The following is a 27,290-nucleotide window of genomic DNA, read 5'->3' on the forward strand; positions in this document are numbered from 1 at the left end:
GCCCTTTCTAGGGACTCTTGTTAAATATGAACCTGACTACAAGTCATACCTTTTGTGTTTATTTATTTGGCATTCAGTGATACATCAACACATGAAAGGTTATAGTGTGCCAATCAATTGCAATAAAGTGCCTAGTCCATCAACACACCATGGCAGCTGACCTTGGTTGGTCTGAGCAGGGTTCAATTTGCACCCTTCTGGTCAAAAGTCTGGCACTCTCAGCACAGAGATCAATACAGCAATGAGAAATGCAATGTGTATTATTGTATTTAGTTGTCATTCAGTGTCTTTAAAATTCAACATATTATATTTATAACATCTAATTACCTTTCCTGCATCATTCTTGTGGAGGTCATCATTGTTGCCATTCAGATAAATTCAAACTTTGTACAGTACTAAAACGCTAATATGTTCACACATGCTAGTATTTCACCACCTTTATTTTGACTTATATTTATGCTTCATTGACTTTGTTTAGGTTCAGGTCAATTTTTCAGACCTTTTTTTTATATACTCCTGAAACATAAAATGTGCTTGCCTCATGAGGAGCTACTGCCTTATGTGAATAGGTCCACCATGACCAACATCTACCACCTGGTTTGTCTCAATCATCAGCTATTACCAATAAGTATCAGGGTCATTGAAAAGTATGAACATTGTAATATGTGCAGATTAGCTTTGCTGTCTTCTGATATGCCCATTTCTTGTTTTGGTAATATGTTTATTGATGATGCTCATATTGCATAATACATTACTAATAATATTACATAACACAATTCTAATAATATCACCTAAGACATTGCTAATAATACTACATAATTACATAACACAATTCTAATAATATCATCTAAGACATTGCTAATAATGCTACATAATACATTGCTAATAATATCATTTGCTGTATTTACTGTATGTATTGGGACATGATAGAATAATTTTTTTTCTGTTCCAGGACTTAAGGTGAAACTTCTTTTCTCCTAGGTCATGTGTCCCATCACTTAAGAAACAAAATAAATTTGTGTTAAATTTGCGCCCATTACTACTGTTACTGACAGCACATTGTAATAACATAAATAAATAATAATATAGATAAACAAAACACTTATTTGATAATAAAATGAAAGAAACTAACCTTATCTTATTATCATATATTCTTCTTTGTTCATTATGAGTATATTGTTAAAGTTGTTGTTGTAAGGTTTAACGCCATTTTTCAGCACACAATTGGCTATACATGGTGGCCAGTATTAATGGTGGAGGAAGAACCCGGGAAATCCGCGGAAAGAACCACCGACCCTCGAGAAGCTACTGGCAAGCTTTCTCACATACCCACATTGGCCGAATCCGAGACTCGAACCCATGCAGACAGAGGTGAGATGGCAGAGATCCTTAATGGAGAGCGCTTTAGACCACTCGGCCACTTGGGCCCCCAATTTGTTAAAGAAACAAATATATCCACGAACTCCATGTATGTCGGGTATGCAACCATACTACAGTGTATCTGAATATAGAGAAATGAATTGTGTTTGGTGATAGAGAGATCAAGAGATTGATCAACTGATTGCTCAAGGCACCTGCCATTCATGCATGACAAGGTGTAAGGTGCAAATTAACCAGGACTGTATTATATCCAGATTAACTGTATGACAGTATCTCACAAATAAAAATTATTATTTGAAATTACGTTCACTGTGAGTGCAAATGACATTCTTTTCTCCAGCATGGATTACAGAAAGTATTATTAAAGCAAGTTATTCCTGTGTATACTATATACACTGCATGCCATTTGCATAAATTATGATTACCAATGGGAAACAAATAGAACCCCAGGTGGTGAATAAATACAGCTGGCAGAGATGCTATAAACTCATTGTCTGAATTTAGCAACAGGATATCAAATACAAAGTTTATTTTATTACAAAGCAATCTGACTTCAAAAGATGACTTTCGCTAGCATGGTTTACAGCAAAGTATTATTTAAGCAAGTTATTACTGTGTATGCAGTTTTTAAAGTGACACAGTCTAGTGCTTTGTGCATGGATGTTGATGACCTAGCTTTTCCCATAAGATTTGGAGGAGAAAATAAAAGGTCGTTCAATGAATTTTTGAAGGCCAGAAGAGAAGACAATTTTGCTGATAATATATGATCATTAACATGGATGAAACTCTGGTGTACTTTGATCTCATTCCTGGACAGACTGTCGATAAAAAGATGGTTAAAAGTGTGAGAATTTGCATGACTGGTGCAGATAAAAATCTTACTATAGTCCTTGCAGTTTCCTCTTCAGGAGATGTTTTGTCTCTAATGATTTTTTTTTCATGGCATGAGGAAGCTAAAGCATGGATTGTTTGTGTGCAGGAGAAGGGCTGGGTTGATGAGGAGATGCTGCCGTGGATTAAAGTGTTTTATCTCAAGCAGACACTTTGATATTTTTCTTAGATAAAATTTAAGTTTCAGTGCATTTTCTGACATGCAATTTTCGAATGATTTAAAAGGTGCCCTTCAACTTGTGACTCAGTTAAAACCATGTGTCTCAGAACTTACTGTGCAAAAACAAAAATTACTTTGAAAGTTAATTTATTGTTTCCCAACTGATACAGTGTCTCAGTCTATATGGTCAATACGGTAATACATTGCTAATAATATTGCACAATACATTGCTAAACATATTGCATAATACATTACTAATATTACATAATACATTACTAATAATATTACATAATACATTGCAATAATACAGTTCAAATTTTCCTTAATCAAGATTCATGCTAGATTTGCAGAAATGTTATGCTTTTGAAAGTTTTTTTTGGCAGGCAGTAATGTCATATATTTTATTTCACTTTAGACCAAAAGAGTTTACAGATTGTATAGGACACATCGGTTTATTATCTTGGCTTTTAATTGGTTCCCTGACCCACACAGCCATGACAGAAGGAGCAGCACCCATTACATGCATGCCAATTCCACTTGATGCCAGTACATATGTGGCAGAGCATGTTCTTGTCATACTGACAGGATTTGCTGAAGAGTCCAAGGTAAGCAAGTTCATGCAGTAATGTGTCTAAGATTTGAAGTTTGTTTTGGTCACTTCATGTTTTACTCACAACTTATGTATTTTTCACATTTTGGTGACTCAATTTTTAGATTCCTTTTAGCCCAGTTTCATCAGTTATGAGAAAGTCCAGCCTTAAGTACTTTAATTCAAGGTGACAGTCTTATGAGAAAGTCCAGCCTTAAGTACTCTGATCATGCTGACAGTCTTATGAGAACTGTCAGCCTTAAGTACTCTGATTATGGTGACAGTCTTACGAGAACTGCCAGCCTTAAGTACTCTGATCATGCTGACAGTCTTAGGGGAACTGCCAGCCTTAAGCATTTTAATTCAAGGTGACAGTCTTATGAGAATGTCCAACCTTAAGTACTTTAATTCATGCTGACAGTCTTATGAAAAATGCCAACCTTAAGCATATTAATTCATGCTGACAGCCTTATGAGAAAGTCCAGCCTTAAGTACTCTGATCATGCTGTCAGTCTTATGAGAACTGCCAACCTTAAGCATATTAATTCAAGATGACAGTCTTATGAGAAAGTCCAGCCTTAAGTACTTTAATTCATGCTGTCAGTCTTATGAGAACTGCCAACCTTAAGCATATTAATTCAAGATGACAGTCTTATGAGAAAGTCCAGCCTTAAGTACTTTAATTCATGCTGTCAGTCTTACGAGAACTGCCAGCCATAAGCATTTTAATTCACAGTGATAGCCTTATGAGGCCTGGCAGCCTTAAGCATTTTAATTCATTGTGACAGTCTTATGAGAACTGACAGCCATAAGGACTTTAGTTCAGGGTGACAGTCTTATGAGAACTGACAACCATAAACACTTTATTTCATGCTGACAGCCTTATAAGAAATGACAGCCTTAAGCACTTTAGTTCAAGGTGATAGTCTTATGAGAACTGACAACCATAAACACTTTATTTCATGCTGACAGCCTTATAAGAACTGACAGCCTTAAGCACTTTAGTTCAAGGTGATAGTCTTATGAGAACTGACAACCTTAAACACTTTATTTCATGCTGACAGCCTTATAAGAACTGACAGCCTTAAGCACTTTAGTTCAAGGTGACAGTCTTACGAGAACTGACAGCCTTAAACTTGAATTCATGCTGGCAGTCTTAAACCAGATCTGAGATTATAAAACAATTTTCGTGCTCAGACTTGGAGTAGTTTTTAAATTGTGGCATCTAATTGGCTATTATCCAAGCACTAACCAATCAGATGTCAGAATGTTGAGTCTGAGTTGGAGACTGAGAATTATTTCATAACCTTGAGACAGAATTTCTTTGTTTTTTCATGCTTTGTAATATTACTTGTGATTTTAATTTCAGAACTCTGTGCTACACATGAGCTCCCTCTTTCATGCTTTCTTCCTTTGTCAGGTAAAGAAGTGTTGCTGTTTTATTTGTGTTAAATGTACATATAGTTTTAGCAACATGTACAGTATATTCTTGATGGCTGAGATGGTGTAGCAAAGTGGTCTTGAAAGTGGAGGAAAGTGTTGAACTTTCAGAAAACCACAAATCTTGAATGGGCTACCATTTTTGTTTCCCAGTCATATCGATGAAAAGTGCATATAGTGTTCCCCATTGTCCAGCTGTCATGTAACATCACATGATGAATTTTATTTCTGCTCTGTAATTTTTAAACAACTTTATGAATTAAAATCAAATTGGGTATGAGTCTTTACTTTTGAAAACCCATGGTTAGATTTTCACTTAATTTTACAATTTAACAAAGTTATGGGTCCAATACTTTGCCCTTCAGTTGCATCATTTGGCATGGGCAGCCATGTTGCTTCTGACAAACTTCTTGTCCTGTCACATGCCAGAAGCAGAAACTGAGCTTGGAATGCTTCAGGTGCAATGAAGGAGAGTGATAATCACTGCAATATTCAGTTCTCATATGGAGATTTGAGAAAATCGGATGAGGAAATCTAAAAAGGGCTGTTCCAGTAAAACGTATATCCCCCCCCCCCCCCCGCCCCAGGGATGGCACTTCAAAAAAAAGTCTGAAGGAGGTTGTGTTTCAAACTGTTTTGATTCTGACAGTGAAAGGTTGGTTAGGAAAATCACTTCTGTTGTGGGTTGTGTTAACAAAATGAGAAAATACTGGTGGGGTTATCAGAAAAAAAACGAATATATATTTAAAATCGCATCTAACCCCCTCCTAGTGGTCTAATGTGAATAAAAGATTGGGCCAGAAATGATGCCAGTACACATGAGCGCATGTAATTTGTACGAATTCACCTACTTTTAAAGCAGTGATTGTGTTCCACAAATTATGTCAATGTTGCTGATATAAATCCTGTGGTCTGCGCAGTATGCAATTTTTGTTAAACTTTTAACTTAAAAAGTGCATTTTGCAATGTAAATCAATTGCCCTGCCAGTAGTGGTCTTGCTGTGCTTGATGTGACATCCAGATAGCTGGATACTTCATTTCGACATGAATGGCTGTTAAACTAAATTTGATTGGTTCATTGGGCCCCATAACAAGCATTTTATGGTAGATTTAACCTTATTTTCATCATGGAAGTTTTCCAAATGTGTGTTTCGAATAAGGTCCACACAGGAAACCAAAATGGCTGAATCACAGGGTTTGTCTTCAGGTGACGTTTTCAGTCAGCAAATACTGGCTGGTGATAGCTATGATGACTGAATTTCATGTATATCGGTCTGTTGGACATTGGGAAAATGTCACTGGAAATACCAGTGTGTGACTTTGAGCCCAACATTAATGTTGATTGCAAGTCTGATGTACTTGTTGGATGGACAATATGCCAGTTATATTTATTCAAGATACCAAGCAGACTATGGGAATGTTGGACTTAAAATCCTAATACAGCATTATGGAAGAGAAAAAATCTGGCATAAGAGGCAGCAAAGCACTTATTCAAGAAGTCAATCTTTGGCAGAATTCATGTTAGTGATAACTCAGAGGTCTCGGAAATGCTTAATAATGCATATTTGGATGCCAATTTTTTATTGGGAATGCAGAAAATCACTTAGATGAGAGTCCTCTGTATGCATGTATTAGGTGGGTGGCAAAATTCAAAGACTTGTTAGTCCTGCTTTATCTACCTGCTTAGTGGGAAAATGTGTTTATCAATTAGCTGTGCTGATATTTACAAAGACAGAATTTAGTGGCTGAAAGCCCCCCCCAATACATGTCACCATTATAAGAGTACATCAAAAGAACATGCCGCAGTAGATGGGTGGCAAGATAAAAGGCTTTGACTGGCAGCTGGGTGGGAAAATCTCCTGATATTTACAGTGGTTGAATTCAGAGGCAGAAAGACCCAGAGATATACATGTGGCAGTTTATAACAATATATCAATTAAACAATTTTAGCTTTCATTATTGTGTTCATTTCCGAGTGTAGCGGAATAAGCAGTGCATGTGACCTCGGAGTCATGACATTTTGAGACTTAGACTTGAATGAGTATTTTGGGTTCAGCTGCAAACTAACGAAGTTTGTAACAAAATTCAGGAGAGTGCCAAAGTTGCTAGAAATGATAATTTGGATGGGACAGTAGCCAAATGTAAGAAAGTGTGTGATGCCTAGCTTAGCGCTTTGAATAAGACCTTCCTTGGATTGACAAAATTCAGACTCTGATGGACAAACAAGAGCTATGTCAGTGTTATAAAGAAAGTAGAAATTAAACTCAATAGCAACCAATAGTTCTTACAATTTGCATAGTTTTCTGGAAGGGGACTGCAACTTTTGCTGGTTGGACTCCTATTTTTACCAGAATGGGAGTCCTGGACTCCTGGTTTTAAAATCCTAGTGAGACCTCTGGAAAATGTTTCATTTTGGAGTAGAGATATCCAAGAGAGAATACCCATGGAGCCATACCTGTGAGATGTTGAAAATTGCACAATCATAAAGAATAGTAACTTGTTCAAGCTAGTTATGCATATGCATTTCAGACAGCAGGCCATGAATGGAGTTTCCAGCACAGAATAATATTCATGCACAGAGGAGGAGGATCATATTAAATTCAGAAACAATTAACAGATTAATGCTCATAGGGAACATCAGAGAATCTCCATACAACATAATTAAGTGTGTGTAGATCTCTAGTTGGCAGAATCACCATGGCAACAAAAGAATAACGAGACTAACTTTCATATCATACAGATGTATTACCAAATGAAGTACATGCTCTCTCTGTGCAAAAATTAAATGACATTAAACATAAGGAACTGACTGATCTGTGTAAACTCAAAGCAAGATGGATGAAATTTGGTATTTGTATTACAGATTGGATTACTAGTGTCTAGTACACAACATTTTGAAGCAGTGTCATTAACAAATGATGAAATTGATGAAAAAATACTTTATGTCATTCTGATATATGGATTCTTTACTACACTACTAATCTGTTCATCCTGATTCTTTTTTACCATCTCCTTTAGTTTTACTGGTACCTGTACTTTTAATAAAATTGTAACTTCTATTTTCTTGCAATCTAAATATTTGTAATCATGTAGTATTGTCAAAAGGTAAAATGTGCTTATTTTGGTTGTAAAATCTAAAACTTTTAATTGGCAAGGGACTAAAGTAAAAAGTGGGCCAACTTCATGTGTGTAGAAATTATTGCCATATTACAGTGTAGAAATTATTGCCATATTACAGTGTAGAAATTATTGCCATATTACAGTGTTAGAAACAACAGAATAGTTGTACAAAATGTATTTTGCAAAGTTGTAGAACCAGCACTCGTATTGTCACCACATATTCCATTTAAATAATAATATCATTATTTGTGCATACTCCTATCAGTATTGTTCCAGTGGTATTAATTTTCTGATCTGATGTTGTTCGTTTCTTGTGCAATTTTTACACATCAAGAATTCTCACAGCATCATTAAGAAACAATGTAATCTGCACCAAATTGAGTTGTTTGAGAAGAAATTCTCTTTTTTAACCCAAAAACACTGAAGTTGTGAGTTTTGGCATTAAAGTCTCACATTAAATAACATTTGAAGTAGCCATGATAGTAATTTAGGATGCAACTATACTAGTTTCACCTTTGGTATATTCAAATCTTGAATGTGATGGAGGAACATGGCTCCATAATAAACACATCAATTTTAGGACCTGTTCATTGACGGTGAATCAAGTATATAATTCAAGTCCAACTGAATTGTTAGAAAAATTTTAATTCTTTTGACAACATCGTAATTAGCTGTCAAATATGGATTAAGCCTATGGTCTTTCTGCCATCCCATCCAAGACCCCACCACAACCACATGACCATACCCAATGACGTCACAGTAATAATCACTATACAACTAGAGATGACAGCTCTTTGAGTATTTTGATTTTATTAGAACCTTAACGGAGTGGAACAGTAAGAAAGAGTGACTGATATTTAAGTGCTAGGGAGATATTTAACAATGGCTATTCCTCCTGCCACTACTTCCTCATTAGAGATCACACACACACAAAACTTAGATTAAATCCTGAAATCCTGGCAGCATCCCTGCGGGGGAGATAACTTGACTATTTTATTTGATTTTTTTGGTCTCTGGTTATCCCATGGTATTTCTGTTACTTGAACATTATCTTACAGTGTGTCCAGTCAGCATGGTCAAAAAAGGCTTACAACTATCGAGCTGTTGAAGGGCTCGCATTACTACAGATATGAGAATCATACTATAAATCAATGAAGATAAAATAGAGTATATATGGGTTTGACTGTCCCTGATTGGTTGATAATGAAAGTAAGATTTTAGTAAAAAGAATCTTTCGAGAGCTTGTCCTACTTGTAGCTGAAAAAAGTGAGGGACATTGTTTTATTAACATAATTTCCATTCCTTTACCGACCTCAGTTTGGAAGACTCGTTACTGAAATCAGCAGGTGACTCTTTGGTGCAGTATTGAAAGCACACATTTCAAATTTGTGTAGGTCCAGAAAATGTTGCAGCTGTTATGGTTTTCTTTTCACAAAAGCTGTCATCATAGATGTGTCTGTACTGATACAAATTTGATCATGAGCACTCAAAATTTTAAGTTATTGAATTTTAATATCATGGTGTTTGCAGATGTTTACAGTGGGAACTGAATTAGTACAGTGAGTCCTTCTTGAGTTTTGTGCAGAAACATGGAATCCAAGCAGAATACATCCAGAAATGTAGAGGTTTTCAATCTTGGATTTAGTCTCCCCATTGCGTTTCACATTGATATGCATATTCACAGACAATTAGTATAGGACATGTAGTATGAAAAGTAAGTGACAAATTTAGATACATATCATAAACAAGACAAACAGTATGTGGGGGGACAAGAACATAAGAACAGGCTGGAATGGAGAAGTATGATAAAACAATAATGAGTAGAAGTGTGCCTCTTTTTTATGTGTGCAACATTATTTTCTCAGCTTCAGTAAGATATTACATCAAAGGGAAGACAAAGGGTGTACAGTTAACTAAACCAATGTGAATTTAGCTACTTAAAAGGTGTATCAAATCAATTTTAACCTTCTGGTTATATCTGTTATGGTCTGTTTCTGTCCACTCAGGTGATTATGTCCACTGAATCAGTATGGTTGGAAAAAAATTGGCAAATTTGATTACCATATACACTGTAGTTCTGCCTGAGAGATGTGAATATTTTTGTTTCTTGGTTTGTTGATTCTGGTTGTTGCACAATTCAAATGTATCACTGAAAATCATTGATGCATTCTCATACTTTGTTACAAATATTTTTTACAGATGCATATCTCCAGATATCGGTGAATATAGCTTGAATAAGTTATAACAATTCTAGTTGGAACAATGGACATTGTTAGAGAAACTTTAAGTGAGCTAAAATGTAAACTTTTCGGCAAGTTGTGATGCAGGATTGCTTAAGACTTCTGGATTGAAAGTGCAGAATGTTACTGCTAGTCCATCAGTGATGATGATGATGCTGTTGACAATACAGTTAACTGCAATGACATTGATTTTACGAGTACTCTGGGAAAAATGATTACTTACTTTCATCCATTTTTAAAAATCTAATTAATGATATAAAAATGTTTGACTTGCTATATTTCTTTTGCTTTTTAAAACTTTATATTACGGTAGTCTTGCAGCAAGCAAAAAAAATAAGACATCGGTAACTGAAATGTATGTTCTTACAAGAAATGATTATGTGTAAAAGTAGGCAGAAATAATGCAACCTCACTTCCAAGGTAACAATGGGTTTTTTTCTGGCAAAACATGTATTATAAGTTTACCAAAACATTTATTGAAAAAAATAACAACAAGGAATCATAGCATCTGGTCACACATTTAAAGCAATACAAGATTTCACTATTATTCTAATCAAAAGCAGCATGCCTGAGAACAAAGAAAAATAGCAAAACATAGTGATCACTTTAGTAAACACACAGTTTAGTAAGGATACAAATTCATGATCTCTGTATTAGAATAGAAATCTCTATTATAAATATCTGTATTCATGGATATTAAATTAGTAGGTATTAAGGGTCTGATCAATGACATACAAACAATAAGCCACCATGAAAATTTGTGATTTCACAGTATCAGAGAAATACATGGCTGACAGACAAACAAAGAAAAGGACAAAAGATTGATTATAATGAATGAATACAAATAAAAATATGCAGTAGATTATATGATCTATAAGAATTGAGTAGATTACCTCCAGCCAGCTGTCATTTAAATTGCTTCTGTCCCCAACCCAATATTAAAATCACTTCTACTGCCCACTAACCCATAGCCAGAAATTATGTTAAAAAAATATACTTCTGTAGGGGGCAGTGTTTTTCAATTAAAACATATCTGACGGTGGATCATAAATTTTTTTCATTGCTTCTGTTGTGGGTTGGTTGAAGTGCCTTCCCCCTGGGGGTTATATGTTTTGACTGGAACAGCCCTAAGGAAGATTTTCCGCTTTTGATAGAAATATTTTATATCTATAGTTAAACTTAAAAAATTTAAAGCACTTCAGGTTCAGATTTTTTTGATTGAGTTTTATTTTGATGAGAGTTTTTGTGACATCACAGGCAAAAGAAGAATGTGAGTTTTGAGAAAACAAGTTATGTTTGTGACACCATATATGTGAGTGATTGATATTTGAGTTTTATTGTATCTTGAACCCAGTAATGTTCTAAAACTTCATACTGATACAGCTAAAATGCTCATTGACAGAATTTTCTAAAGGTTCAATCGCTGAGTAAAAACTAAATTATGTTTTTAATTTCTGAATTGAGGAGGTAGATTGAAGAAAATATAATTGTGTCTGCTCACAGTGAATAATGATTCACATTGCCTTGTATAAAATTTTATGTATGGACATTCTGCTGTACTGAGTTAATCTTACTTCATTATGAGCAATGTACTTTGGGTTTATTTGATTAAGCATAGTTATGGACTATATGGAAGTAATCATATATTATTAAAGAATATTATATTGGTTAACTACATTTGTTTTTAGTCATCTTTTCTGCAATAGAGTTATCCAGTTCCAGTCATCAACCTCAACAATGACAATTTCAGGTCTTTTTTTAAATTCTGCACAAATTTTAGGTACAGTAGTAAGATTATCATAATTGCAAAATATTATATCTATATTTATATTTTATTTTGTGTCTGTCATCGGAATTCATTATAATAACAAAATATTGTTATTATTATTATATTTATAATTGTAAGTTTGTAATACATTCTTATTGTTTTAATGCATTTTACTGCATCCTCCATTAGTTATGGACGATGTATTGTGAGTCTGCAGCTGCCCAGTACTCCCCTAACAGTGACCAGCATCAGAGTGCCATGACAACCATAATGGATTTCTGGGGCAGGGTTACTCCTGGCATATTACAGCTGCTCTCTCACTCCAAAGTGGTATGGAACTTTTCATATAAAGTCTATTATAATCTGTAATCCCTTACTCCAAATTGGTATGGAAATTTTGATATAAACCCTGTTAACATCCATATTCTTTGCACTGCAAAGTGGTACAGAAATTTTAATGTAAACCCTATCATCATCTGTATTCTCTACCTTTGGATGCTGCATAGAGAAAATCATTAATCTTTTTCTTCTGTAAAATGGGTAAGATTCCATTAATACTATTCTGGCATGATTTGTCATGTCAGTATTCTTTTTATGTATTTAACTCTGGTTCTAACTCGTACACGGAGATGATTGACACTTTGGTGCACTCATCTTGATGAATTCTAATGGCCTCTTGCACATTAAGTGTGTGTTCGGTGAGTTCAAGTACAAATTTTAACACAGTTGAAAAGTAGGTTACAGTTGTGTAATTTCTTTGCTAAATTAGATTTTGGATCATGCAGAGGTGGATGAGGTTCCAAAGAATTCTTTTTTCTTCTAGTATTTTAACAGATTGTAATAAATATACACTACTTTATTTCACTGAGATTTATAAGTATACAAGGTAAAAACTGAAATGAGTCATATGTTGATATGTAGGCCACTGACACAAATTATATAAGTCTGGTTGGTGGAATTTTAATTCTTGTAAGGCATAATTTAGAATAAATGTGGTACATGGGGTTTAAGGTCATATGACCACAGAACCTTTTTCTGAAATATATGTATACATGTTTTTATGTCTTTTTTACAGGTACTGTTTAATATATAATTTTTTTAGCCCCTATTGCTTGCAGTGGGGGTATATTGGTTTGGTCCTGTCCATCCATCTATAATTCCATCCCAAGAAGCTGGTTAACAAGGTTATACAAAAGCCACTCAACATAAGAAAATGAAATTTGGAAGGCCTTAAGCATATGATAATTAAATTTAGCAGGCTTTATGCATATGAGGATTAAATTTAGCAGGCCTCATGTAGATGAGGATTACATTTAGCAGGCCTTATGCAGATGAGGATTATATTTAGCAGGCTTTATGCAGATGAGGATTACATTTAGCAGGCCTTATGCAGATGAGGATTAAATTTAGCAGGCTTTGTGCAGATGAGGATTACATTTAGCAGGCCTCATGTAGATGAGGATTACATTTAGCAGGCTTTATGCAGATGAGGATTACATTTAGCAGGCTTTATACAGATGAGGATTACATTTAGCAGGCCTTATGCAGATGAGGATTGCATTTAGCAGGCTTTGTGCAGATGAGGATTACATTTAGTAGGCCTTATGCAGATGAGGGTTACATTTAGCAGGCCTTATGCAGATGATGGTTACATTTCGCAAGCTTTATGCAGATGAGGATTACATTTAGTAGGCTTTATGCAGATGAGGATTACATTAAGCAGGCCTCATGTAGATGAGGATTACATTTAGCAGGCTTTATGCAGATGAGGATTACATTTAGCAGGCTTTATGCAGATGAGGATTACATTTAGCAGACATTATGCAGATGACTTGATTAGATTTAGCATGTCTTAATGTCTTATGTAGTTGACTTAATTAGATTTAGCAGATCTTAAGCATATGATGATTACATTTAGCATGCCATATACAGATGACTTGATTTGATATAGCAGTCCTTATATAGATGACTTGATTGGATTTAGCAGACCTCATGTAGATAACTATTGGATTTTGAAGGTTTATGCAGATGACTTGATTTGATTTAGCAGGCCTTATGTGGATGACTTGATTGTATTTAGCAGGCCTTATGTGGATGACTTGATTGTATTTAGCAGGCCTTATGTACACTTTACCTTTTGGACAGAAACCTTGTTTTGATTAGGCAGAAACCACTTGATATATCAGAGAGAAAGATGATAGGCATATTTTTATTAATGTATAGAAAACAAATGAACGATAGGTATATTTGTATGTAATATATATAGAAAACAAATCAAATGCAGGTATATTTTATATAATATGTAGATAACAAATGAAATGTAGCTATGTTTGTATCAATATGTCGATAACAAGTGAAACGTAATAGATATAATTATATATAAAATCTAGATAAGTGAAATGTAGCAGGTATATTTGTATATAATATGTAGGTAACCTGATTTGATTTTTAGGGAATAATAGCAGTTTTCCAAATTTTTCCCTAGTTTTCATCTTTTGGAACTTTTACATTTTTGAAGATAACCTTGTTGAGTTGATTTAACAGAAACCTCATGGTGTAGACAAATGAAATGAGGCACACACGTCTGGTCTTCAGTGGGGGCATATATGCTTTATACACACAAATTTAGTGTTCATGTTACATGTCTATACATATATTGTACATCCTGAAACAGTTCATTTGTATTTTAAGTATCCTCTTCCTAAATTCTCTCAATTTTTAAAATATACATCTCTCCATCTTATTCAACTTATTATCAGTATACTTAGATAATATGCTCACATTGTTTTTTTATCTCATCTTTTCACACTGACATTAAGGATAAACCAACTCTTGAGGTTTGGAAGAATTTTTTCTTTTTCTTCCTAGCCCACAACCAAGTGATATGTGTGTTTTTTACTTTGTCCTTTTCTGTGGCACATGCTGACACTCATGTTAAAAGGTGTCCAGCACTATAGTATCAGAACCTGAGTGTTTGAATCTCTTAATTACATTTAATTGGTGTGACTTTATGCTGCGATTCTAACAGCCTTAAAATGACTCCCATTAAAACATACAGTAAAATGTTTGGCCAAGCAAGCAAGCAGATAATTCCAAGCATTTGTCCTGTGTTTTATACAGGATATTTCATTGTGTCAAGTGAATACATGTCAGTGAGTGGGTCAAAATACAAGAATTTTTATCTACTTGATGAAATATATCCATTCATTTCAAACAAGCAAATTTTATTTGAATTTTATGCTGTACTATGTTTGTGAGCTAAAGTTTAAAAGAGACTGAAGTAACGGATTTCTTATAGCAATCTCAGCTGTTTATCATTTATGTTCTGGTGTTTTATGTACATTTGCACAGAAAATATTCATATCTTGTTGTTCCTAATTAAACGTAAGAAAGCACAAACTTAGAAATTAAAAAAAAATTAAAGGTCATGCAGGGATTTGACATTTCTCTTGCATAACAGGTCAACATTTTTCTACTGCATCAAGCGATTGACAACATCAGGATGAAATCTTTGGTAATGTTATTGATGTTATCATTTTATGTCTGTTGAAGAAAGAAACAAAAATTTATGTAAAAAAATAAATTTTATAATTCATTAGTGAATGTTTAAAATTATTTCACTTGGAAATCCATAAATCCATGGACTACCATAAAAGAAACAGGTAATTTTACATTCCAGTTTGAGATCAGTTTTTCTTAATTATGAGACAAACACACCAGAGACCTATATACGATAATACCAGAAACACATCAACTACTGAGCATTGATTGACTTTTGTTGATAGAAGTTTTTGTGTTTTTGTAATTAATTATTTCAATTGTAAGAACAAATGGATTTACATAGTTTGTGTATTAATTCTTTGACAGCAGAATACAGTTCACTGAATCAGTGGTTTGAAGTAACCACAAGATGAATGAAATTGACACTGCCAATGGGAAAATTGACACTGCCAATGGGAACCATACCACCTTATAACAAGGTTGCCATATAATGAAGTACATTATACATATATAATACTCCCACATTAGAATGCTCTCAATGGGAGCTGTAGAGTATGTCATCTTTATGTGAATCTACTTTATTTTGAAGTACATTAACAGTACACCCTTGCCTTAACATTATCCACAGAAGCCATGGAGAATACTGCCTTGTAGAGAGACTCCCATATAATGAAGTATATAATACAGTATTCCTGAATTATAATGATGTCCATGGGAGCTATTTGAGTATAACACTTTACAGTGAGACTGCCTTATAATGACGTACATGATCCATATAATTTTACTACCACTTAATAAAATGGGATCCGGTACAATACATTTTGCCTTGTAACAGGAACTGTGTTATAATGAAGGGCATTATAACAAGACTGCCTTATAACAGGAACTGTGTTATAATGAAGAACTATATAGTGAGGGAGTACTGTACAGTCTTGTAGCATATCATTTTAATAGATCAAAAAATCTGAGTGATTTTGCAGGCCAAGAGTTACATGGCAAAAATAAATCATCAAAATTTGTCATCTTATAACCTGTCTAAATCTGCAGTCACTGAAATTAATCTGGCAACAATTTAAGACCCACATTAAGGACAAAATTGCTACATTATATGTCTAGAAAAAATCCTGTCAATTAATGTAAATAGTGGATGAGACCTCTGACTTTATCTTTAAAGCAGCATAAACCTTTTTTTACTTTAGTAGAGAACTCTATATGTAAAATGAAATAGCAGTAAATTTACTTTTATAAAAAGGATGAAAAATAATACAAGTAAGATGAAATTTATTAGTAAGAAAATAGTTCATTATTGAGAAAGTGAGAAATCTTGTAGCCATTAATAACAGTACAGTTTTGGTATAGCATTGCTTAAAACTTTTAGTGCTTATCCTCTAGCTGGAAAATGGCCTAAAGTCATACCTATCCAGTGGAAATTTGGGGTTCTTGTGCACAGGTTCTGAGAGAGTCCTAAGTCTATTGATTTCTTTTTTATGTTTATCACTTTTAAATCCTTGTTTTCCAATAGTAGCAATTGTTTCAGTTCGTATGGTCTCCAAACCATTCATTGTCTGAGATATACCTACGAACACACATTGAATCTGAAGTTTGTAAATTTGATTGGACAAAAGTATTTAATTTCAAGCAGTCAGAAGACTCGATTCTAAAACAATGTATTAAGTACATGTTTATTTGGCTACCATAATCATGCTAATATAGTAAAAGGCAAGTACACATAAAAGAACTACAACAGTGATGGCTGTATCTCCACTTCAGATATAAAATAGTTAATTGGTTTGGATTAAGGTTACAAACAAAGGGATACTAGCATTGCCACCTGACAAAATTTCCCTCTTCTCCCAATCCATTTTCAGGATTAAACAGCTGGCTTAAATTGCTGTTGAAGAACAAAGAACATATTACTGTCTGACAAATCCTTCAATTCTAATCAAAGGGAAATGGCAAACAACCAGTTTGTCAGAATCAATAATGGAAATGACGATGAGTTGAAATTGTGATTTGTGTTAATTAGAAACTCATACTTGAATGAATCAGTATAATGAACTTGGAGCTTTATTCCATTTTGAAGCCTATATCATGATAGTTTTTTTAATGAAGGTTTGATGGTTATGTAAAAATGATGTGCTTAATCTGTTTGTGAAAATTCATTTGTAGAATTGTGTATATCAGTTAAAACAAACATAAAACAAAGTAAATAAAACAGGAATAGACATATCACTAAAAATGTGATATGGAAGAATGAGGCAAGGTAAAAAGGACCAATAAAGCCAAATCTCCTTATAATATTTTTAGGAATAAACAAATAGATAAGTAATATGCACTGAGTAAGTACTGTATATTATATAGGGCTGTTTTTGGTCTAATGGTAAGCATGAAGCAGCCCATGAATCTTGAAGGTTTTGGACATGGTAATTTAACAAGTGCTGGTCATGACATAGGGTGATTTTGCCAATGGCATCTCACAATGTTTGTATATGTAAGTAGTGGGACACTGAAAAGGTTATATTTATTATGTGCATATAAGGTCAGGAACATGAAAAATAATACTCTTTATGTCACATCATTCAATATGGTAATTAATAAATAGACAAGGTACAAGTTTTTCAAAAAACAAAAAAACATGAACAACCTCTCCAAAATTATAACATGTTCATCCATTGTAATGATGACTTTGAAAGGGTTTGGTTTATGCATGTTTTCATGATGAATTTTTACCTTGCTTTTTCGCATGGACAAGTCTCAGTAGCATTAGAAGTCAGTGATACACTTTTTTTATCCACTCACTCTTTTCACACAAGAAACATTAATTTACATTTCTGGCAGACCAGTGGGAATTTTTTCTATGAATTGTTTCTTAACGTCTTCAGCAAGTTGTAATCGATCAGTGGTAGGAAAGGACAGATTGTACGAAACTGAATGTAGCCATTGGGAAGGACAGATTTTATGAAACTGACTGTAGCCATTGAGAATGACAGATTGTATAAAACTGAATGTAACCATTGGGAAGTACAGATTGTATGAAACTGAATGTAGCCATTGGGAAGGACAGATTGTATGAAACTGAATGTAGACATTGGTTTGCAAAAGATGGATATTACAAGTTTCCTACACAGATGAGTGTATGAGATGTGCAGACATTGTTTTTGACAAACTGGCATTTATTTGCAACGAAAAGATATGTTGCTTCTTTTCCATTCCACTCCATTAAAGACATAAAGAAATTTTATCATTTTTTTCATGGTGAATAAAGTAAAATGACAAAATACAGTAAATTAATAATTTCCCACCTATAGCCAAGGTTTGATTTTCTTGTGCAGTTCGTTTTGTGTAATCCATGTATGTTGTCTCATTCTCATGTTAGTGAATGTTTTGTGAGTCTGTATTTATTGTGTTGTGATTTGATATCTTGTAGAAATATGCATGTTATTTGTGTAAATTATTACACACTATTTCTATAAATCTTTTCTTTTGTGCATAAACAACTTTTTGAGCATTGAGGCATTACAAAAACTAACAAGGAACAAGTTTAGTTCAAGATGTATTATTGACCAGCCCTCCTTAGCAGAAACTGGAAATAGCAATCACTTTAGCATTGAGGCATTGTGAAAAATTAACAAGAAATAAGTTTAGTCCTGGTTAAGATTGTTGACCAGCCCTCCTTAGCAATAACTTGAAATAGTGATCATTTTGGCATCTGTGTGCATGTCCATCCATCCATTAGTCTGCCCACATCCTAGATTAACCCAAATGATAAAGGTCAGGTGTCTGCCAACGACCTAGATTAACTACATGGTAAAGTTAAGGTGTCTGCCCACAACCTAGATTAACCAAAATGGTAATGGTTTTATGTGTTAGTTGCATAAGTAAGTTTACCGCAGAGATATGTTACTTGGAACAAGGATACATCTTGATATATATGATACTGGTTTATCAAAGCTCAGGGACTTGTTAGACAGGCAGGCCATCTTGAGATTCTTGGCTAGTGATAAAAAAAGCTGCATTCAATTCACACAGTACTAACCATTGCCACTTAAATATTTCCCATAAATCTTGTCATGTTCAGGCAATTTGCCATGGTATATTATTGTCACTATTCCCATATACATCTTCGCTAGCCCAGGTTCCAGTATGTTCACCATGTCTACACTTCAATGGATTGATCAGATATTTCAATGCTTTGTTCATGCAAAGAATATTGAATTTTATGAATTGCCTCCCTTAGTATCTAATGCCAGGTAACCAATAGCATCTTATAGTAGTATATTATATATCAGCTGAAAATGGTGGAGGCGATTGACTTCAGAAGGAGATTTACTAAGTTTAACATTGAAAATATGACTACATACCAGAGAGAAGCCATTAGATGTGTATTTGAGGGAAAGTATGTATTTGTACAAACACGAATCGGCAGTGGAAAATTGCTTATGTACGAGTTCTTTCCAGCTGTGTGCACCCATGTCTTGATCATGTAGGAACAGTTCAAACTGAACAACTTGATATTGATTTGATGCAGTGGCTTGCCTCCATATCCAATGAAATTTACAGACCTGAAGCACTGAAATATCTGATTAATGTGACAAGGTGTAGGTAGGGTTAACATATCAGAACATTGGCTAGTAAAGAAGCCCAATAGTACAACACTATCCCATGTGTTTTTAAGGAATAGTTCAGGGATTTTGTTTTCCTTCCTAGGTGTACATACTAATGTAATGTCATGTACCTCCTTGTACATCATTCAAAAAAGATATTTGAAATTAAGGAATATGATTTGGTTGAGGGTCAGGTTTGATCTTTAGATATGTGTAATGATTATACAATTTTAATGCATGGTCAGTGGGGACATTGCAGAGTAAGTGGATATGTGGTTTGCAAACACAAAATATTGGTTCCAAAATTGAATGTATGTTAAAACAGATTTTATACATTTACATCAGTAATTCTTCCCAGTTTCAAGTAACATTTTAGTATACTGACCAATGCTGTTAAGGAATATTTGTGTTTGAAGGAATTTTATACTGTTAAGGAATGCTTGCATTTGATGGAGATTTAGCATTTTGACCAGTGCCATTGTGGAATGTTTGCATTTATTTAGCATATTGACCAATACTGTTTAGGAATGTTTGCATCATAAGGAAACTTTTAGCATATTCGCCCATTCTGTTAAGGAGTGTTTGCACTTCAGGAAAATCTTAGAAAAGGTGATGTACTGATAAGTAGGAAGACTTAATAGGTTATTTTCTTTACTTTGTTTCATTTAATCTATAATTCTAGCACTAGAAAAATCTCTAACAAATTTAAAAGCTTGTACCTACTCAAGTCTGTGGACTCAAAGATAAATTTGCTAATGTAATTCTCTTTCAATTTACATGCATCCAGCTAGCAGAAATGGTGAACCTCCATTTCCTCAGCCTGATGGAAGCATTACAGGAGTGTAACTCCAGTGTTCTTGCTAAGGTATGGCTGTAAATTAAAACAAAAATCATGGTATTGTACTATTATAGAACTTGAAGGTTCAGTATTAAATGTGGATAATACACCACTCCCATGATAACTTGTGCTGGAATAACTTGCGAAACCACTTATAATGCTAGGTCATCATGGATCCCATTTTAAAAAAAAAATAGAAAATGCCAGAAATAGTTGGGCTCCTGTTTGTTGATCAGAAAGAAATTGCTATAAAAATGTAATCTTTTTATATCACTCATTTTATCATCTAACATGATCATCAGAACCCAGAAAGTTGATTAATATCACAAATTCTAAACTTTTAATAACAAGTGATATACATTGTTAAATTTTCTTTCCAAACAGCATCTAGGTACACTGTAAATAAGAATATTCTATGAAATTCTAATCAATGAAAATGACAATAATGTCTACTGGTGGCATCATTTTATTAAATAAATACCATTTAAATAAGTATTGTTAAATAAAATTCATATTTATTTAGTTCCCTCTTTTAATTCAGTTTCAGTGTCATAAATTGTAATATGCCTTCTGTATTCAAACGTCATAGATGCAATATGCCTTTTTTGTTCAAACATCATAAATGCAATATGCCTTCTTTGTTCAAACATCATAAATGCAATATGCCTTCTGTATTCAAACATCATAAATGCAATATGCCTTCTGTGTTTAAACATCATAAATGCAAATTGCCCTCTGCATTCAAACATCATACAGGCATCATGCCTTCTGTATTCAAACATTATAAATGCAACATGCCTTCTGTATTCAGACATCATAAACGCAACATGACTTCTGTATTCCAAGATCATAAATGCAATATGCCTTCTGTATTCCAAGATCATAAATGCAACATGCCTTCTGTATTCCAGCATCATAAATGCAATATGCCTTCTGTATTCCAACATCATAAATGCAATATGCCTTCTGTATTCCAACATCATAAATGCAATATGCCTTCTGTATTCCAACATCATAAATGCAATATGCATTCTGTATTCAAACATCATAAATGCAACATGCCTTCTGTATTCCAACATCATAAATGCAACATGCCTTCTTTATTCCAACATCATAAATGCAGTATGCCTTCTGTATTCAAACATCATAAATGCAACATGCCTTCTGTATTCCAACATCATAAATGCAATATACCTTCTGTATTCCAACATCATAAATGCAATATGCCTTCTGTATTCAAACATCATAAATGCAACATGCCTTCCGTATTCAGACATGCAAAATGTTGATCTACCATCACAGTTATGTCTGTGAGTGTTTTTGTGAGAACCTAATTAAGTGCTGTTCATGTTTTGATCACCAACTTGTGGAAGTATTTGTTTTAAAATCAGTCAAAAGCAAACTACTTTGTATTATCAGGTTAATTAAGTCTTTTTATTAAAATTCTAGAATTGAGATTTTCTCAGGGATGAGAAGAAGTTTCACTATTACTTGCAGTGAAATCGTGGCATCATTATTTTACTATTAGAACAATAAAAATATACAAAATTTAAAATCTAGTTTCATCGTTGATGGTTGTTTCACAAAATAAATGTCCCTAGTTTTTAATCAAATGACTCTTATGAAACAGCAATAATAAAAAGCAGTGACATAATACACAATGTTTTTGCATAGACTCAATGGTTGTTGAAATCTCTTGAAAAATGTTGTTAACGATCTTTTACAGGTGTAATATCTTGAAAAAAAGGTAATTAATACAAAAAAGTAAACAACTTCATTAGTAAATGTTCTTTATTGGCAGTTACACTTGATTATAAAATGACCATTAAACAGCATCATTACATATTCCCCTTCATTTAAAAAAAAAAATCAAAGTTGCTTTCAGTGAAGTCTTTGATTTTGGACCCCATTGTACATGAGTTGACGAGTTACCAAGGGAGAGGTGTATTTGATAAATACTACTTGCTGTTAGGGAAATACATCTTCAGACACACACACACGCATGCACACATACACACACACATGCATTGTGATTATTAAATTACAGCATTGAAATATCCTCTGGTTTATTATAAATAGTGGTATATACTCACATAAACTGGGTGTAAATACAACCTATATAGATCCTGAGCTGTAATTAAATAATCCTCTGGCAGACCTATTTCCTGTGAGTATTTTTAACCACATATGTGCTGTCAATCACCCTAAATATTTCTTATTATCCAATTACTCTTTTATGGGCACACCATGTACATTACCATTAATTTGGTACCTTGTTATATTATATTCACAATCTTTGTGGTTTTTGTTTTTGTTTTTTTACTGCTTATTGATTGTGAATCACATTTTTTTACATAAATCATTTGTGATATAACCTTTTTGAGAAGCCTTACATTGATCATGCAGCTCGAAATCCTAATCAATCAGTCAATCAGTCAAAGTCATCCTAACTACAGCTGGCAAGATCAGTGAAATACATTCATCGTCAGGTGACTCAAACTATTAAGTTTCATTTTGATGGTTTGATGTCACTCATGAACAGCCCCAGTTTTCATTGCCAAGAACAAGCTTCTGCTCATGGACATTAACTCTTTTGAAGTAGTACATAAACCGAACTGAGCCAGTGCAAAGATGACACCTACCTCATCTTTTGAAGTAGTACATAAACCAAACTGAGCCAGTGCAAAGAAGACACCTACCTCATCTTTTGAAGTAGTACATAAACCAAACTGAGCCAGTACAAAGAGGACACCTACCTCATCTTTTAAAGTACTACATAAACCAAACTGAGCCAGTGCAAAGAGGACACCTACCTCATCTTTTAAAGTACTACATAAACCAAACTGAGCCAGTGCAAAGAGGACACCTACCTCATCTTTTGAAGTAGTACATAAACCAAACTGAGCCAGTGCAAAGAGGACACCTACCTCATCTTTTAAAGTAGTACATAAACCAAACTGAGCCAGTGCAAAGAGGACACCTACCTCATCTTTTGAAGTAGCACATAAACCAAACTGAGCCAGTGCAAAGAGGACACCTACCTCATCTTTTGAAGTAGTACATAAACCAAACTGAGCCAGTGCAAAGAGGACACCTACCTCATCTTCTATGCTTGAAAGAAGGAATCGTCAGTATCTGAGCAAAGATTGGTTATTTGCTCAGCTTACAGAATATATTGCATATTTTGGCACATGAAGTTAGGGTAGTCACCACCAGCATTGTATTTGAGTGCAACTGTTCCCTAATGAATACAATATGTGAGATGAAGGTCGGTAAGGACTTTCTCTAGCTTTACCTCCAGGATCTTTCATCCACAAGTTTGCCTTGGTGGAAGCATAACTTGCTATCTTTACAGGTCATTCAGTAGCTTGTCTGTGACACATCTCTTAGACTTACACTGAATTTGTAGGGGAACAATTTTTCCAGGTCAGCCATGTCAGGTTATATGGAGTCATTACGCCTAGTTGTATCTTGAGAATTCAAGCATGCCTAACATACCTTATGGAACTGAAGATGAGCCTTCTCTGGTGTAAGGGGTTGTTCCTCCTTCCACCTCTTACCATTCTCCTAAGGTATTATGATCAGGTAACATATTTGAAAAAGGAACCAATTTTTTTAGCAAAATATGTCTTTAATAAATACACCCCACAGCTGCAACCTGCTAGCAGAACTTGCATTCAGCCCCATTTGTAAGTGAAATATGGACTGAATTTGGCAATAATCCTTCTATATGAGATCACTCTTGTCTTACTCTCATTTATGTGAACCGAATTTTTAGCTTTTTTGTAGCTAAAATTTAAATTCAGAGGGCTGAATTTGCAAGGTAGTGGTCATATAGTTAGTTTATTATGACTGGGGAATTATTATTGGAGAAGCATAGTTTATTCCAAAAATTGGTATTTTTAGATACTGAAGATTTTTGTTGTTCTAGGGTTTAACGCCATTTTTCAGCACTAGATAGGCTATACATGGCGGCCAGTATAACTGGTGGAGGTAGAACCCTGGAAAACCCAGGGAAGAACCACCGACCCACAAGAAGCTACTGGCAGGCTTTCCCACGTACCCATGTAGATACTGAAGATCAGGGACACCATTTTTATACACCCACCATAAGGTGGAGTGTATTACGCTATGGTGTTATCAATCTATCTGTTCCTTTTTTCGTTTTTGCAGAATAACATCATTCTCTATGAGCTGCCAGTTCTTAAGACAACAAAAGAAATAAGGGCCATCAACAATTCTTAAACCAAATCCTGGTTCAATGAATTTTCATGCATACTTTGTTGCACTGTTTTGTTTACTTGCAGGATTTCTGTTAATTTTGTGAATATATAGTCAGTTGAATTTGAAGTGCTAAGAATTTTTCAAAATACTGAAAGGCATAAACATAAGATTTTTTAGCGTATGTTAAGGAGAATTTTTGCCAGATAATTTGACTTATAAAACATTTTGTACATCTCCATGATTTGATTTTTGCAGCTGTTTCCAATGTGGACGTCTATACTGTATGCTTATCATGGACAGGTAAGTTAATCACTTTTACAAACAACTCAGCTTCATTGCACATTCAAACATAATTCTTTGATATGATAATTACATACCATATTTACTCACTTAAAAGTTGGACTGCAAAAACATAGACCCTGATCTGCCATTGTTTAATACACTAGCAGATCAGGGTCTGTGCAGTTTGTCCTACTGATTAATCCTAACTAACTGCTGTTTGCCATTGGATGTGATTTGGATGTGGGTAAATCTCATATGTACAATAAGCACACAGTTTGCCATTGATTTGTATGTGGGTATATCTGATAGTAGAGTAAGCATGCAGTTTGCCATTGGATATGATTTGTATGTGTGTGTATGTGATTTGGATTTTTAATGTAGCTTTGACAATTTTTCAGCCATATTGCTTCAGTATCAGCATTGTGGCAGTTTATAGTGATGTCTAGCACTGGGGCAACATGCTGCAAACATGTAGCATGATGTCTCATCCTGTGACATTATCCTGATACCAGGCCGGCCAGTCCTAACACTAACCTCCTAATGCTGAGTGCCAAGCGAGGCAGCTGTTAGTACCCTTTTTATTTTAAGTCTTTTGTATGACTTGGCCAGGATTCGAACCCGCGAACTACCACATCCAAGGCAATAGCTCTAACCCAAGGCAACTGATGCAGTTAATATGATTTGTATGTGGGTATATCTGGTATGTAGAGTAAGAATGCAATTTGCCATTGGATTTAACTTGTATGTGGGTATATCTGATATGTACAGTAAGTATGCAGTTTGCCATTGGATGTGACATATGTGGGTGTATCTGATATATATAGTAAGTATGAAGTTTGCCATTGAATGTGACTTGTTTGTGGGTATATCTGATATGTAAAGTATGCAGTTTGCCATTGGATGTGACTTGTATGTGGGTATATCTGATATGTAGAGTAAGTATGCAGTTTGCCATTGGATGTGACATGTGGGTATATCTGATATGTAAAGTAAGTATGCAGCTTTCCATTGGATTTAACTTGTATGTGGGTATATCTGATATGTAGAGTAATCATGCAACTGCAAACATTTAAATCCATCTGGCTTTACATAACGTCTTTGCAGTTCAGGGAACATACTGTTTGCTTTAGATCACAGATAACCTCAGTCAATAAAACTCTTGCATCAGTGAAGGTGCGGCAGTCAAATTTTGTAGAAATTAAACTAAAACAACAATTATCTCCATCTCAAAATGTATGTCGACAGTAGGTGTACCAAACTGTATCATCATCTTAAAATATATAATCAGTTAAATAAACACATCCCAATATAGGAGGCATGTCTCAGTCAGCCCAGTCATCTCATCATCCAAACAAATCGCTTCCAGATTTTGGGAAGGTGTCACTGGGAGGGGTTTAAAACTAACTTTAATAATGTATTACCTACTTAACTATTGCCATTACCATTATTACCTTCTGGGATGCTAAGTCCATTTTTCCATGTTCATAATTCCATCCTATCATTATGTAAAAGGGTCTAGAAATTTACAACAGAGAAAATCCGGAACCAGTCTGTCTATCGTGTCATCAGTTCATGCATTATTGCAACTCTATGGTCTTAAAATAAGTAACAAAAACGAGTGAGAAGCAGTAAGCTTTGTAAAATTCAACAAATAATTTATTTCCCTAAAATACAAAGTGAACAATGTCAAAAGATCTTCATGGTATTGCAGAATAAATCCCAAATAATCCTAGAATTTCTAACACAAAGTCCTAGTGATTAAAGTTCTGAATAAGCTATAGTGGTATTCCAAAAACATAATCCAACACTGGAAGTGTTGATGTGAAAATGGTGGCCTGTGTTGTAGTGATGTATCAACAGTTTTTTGTTGAATCATAATAACACAGTCCAAGAATATATCCTTATTTGAATTTCGCTATGAATCCAATCGCTATTTCCAACGATGCCTTTTTTGAACACTTTGTATTTCCAGAGAAGAATCACTTGAATTAAATAATTTGAATAAATAAATACCAGTCCAAATGAAATACTGGACACAACAATAATACAACTGATTCTGTTCAGATCTTACAGCATGAATAAATAATTTTCTAATAAACAAAATTTTATACTCCTCTACTTGACCCAGGTCACAATTAGCATTTTGTACCCAAAATAAACTATTACCTAATGGAAAAGTTAATTCTGGAAGGTTCCAAATGTTTACAAGCCAAAATCTTAGCTATAATTAGAAGGTCTCTTACTAAAATTATA

The 27,290-nt window shown here is 34.2% G+C and overlaps 1 protein-coding gene across 7 annotated transcripts in view; it reads left to right on the forward strand.

Annotated features, from left to right (window-relative positions):
* LOC149808497 (protein unc-79 homolog) overlaps positions 1-27,290 on the forward strand; it is a 255,882-nt gene that overhangs the window by 217,773 nt on the left and 10,819 nt on the right. For all 7 annotated transcript variants that reach the window (XM_089978169.1, XM_089978143.1, XM_089978163.1 and 4 more), the window contains 5 exons: positions 2,847-3,036; positions 4,390-4,440; positions 11,778-11,918; positions 20,481-20,558; positions 25,011-25,055. In XM_089978169.1, coding sequence (XP_089834295.1) covers positions 2,847-3,036; positions 4,390-4,440; positions 11,778-11,918; positions 20,481-20,558; positions 25,011-25,055 — 505 coding nt within the window. The remainder of the gene's footprint in view (positions 1-2,846; positions 3,037-4,389; positions 4,441-11,777; positions 11,919-20,480; positions 20,559-25,010; positions 25,056-27,290) is intronic.

The sequence above is a fragment of the Sinohyriopsis cumingii genome, chromosome 1 (assembly GCF_028554795.1).
Source record: "Sinohyriopsis cumingii isolate HCF-2022 chromosome 1, ASM2855479v2, whole genome shotgun sequence".
Classification (NCBI taxonomy): Eukaryota; Metazoa; Mollusca; class Bivalvia; order Unionida; family Unionidae; genus Sinohyriopsis; species Sinohyriopsis cumingii.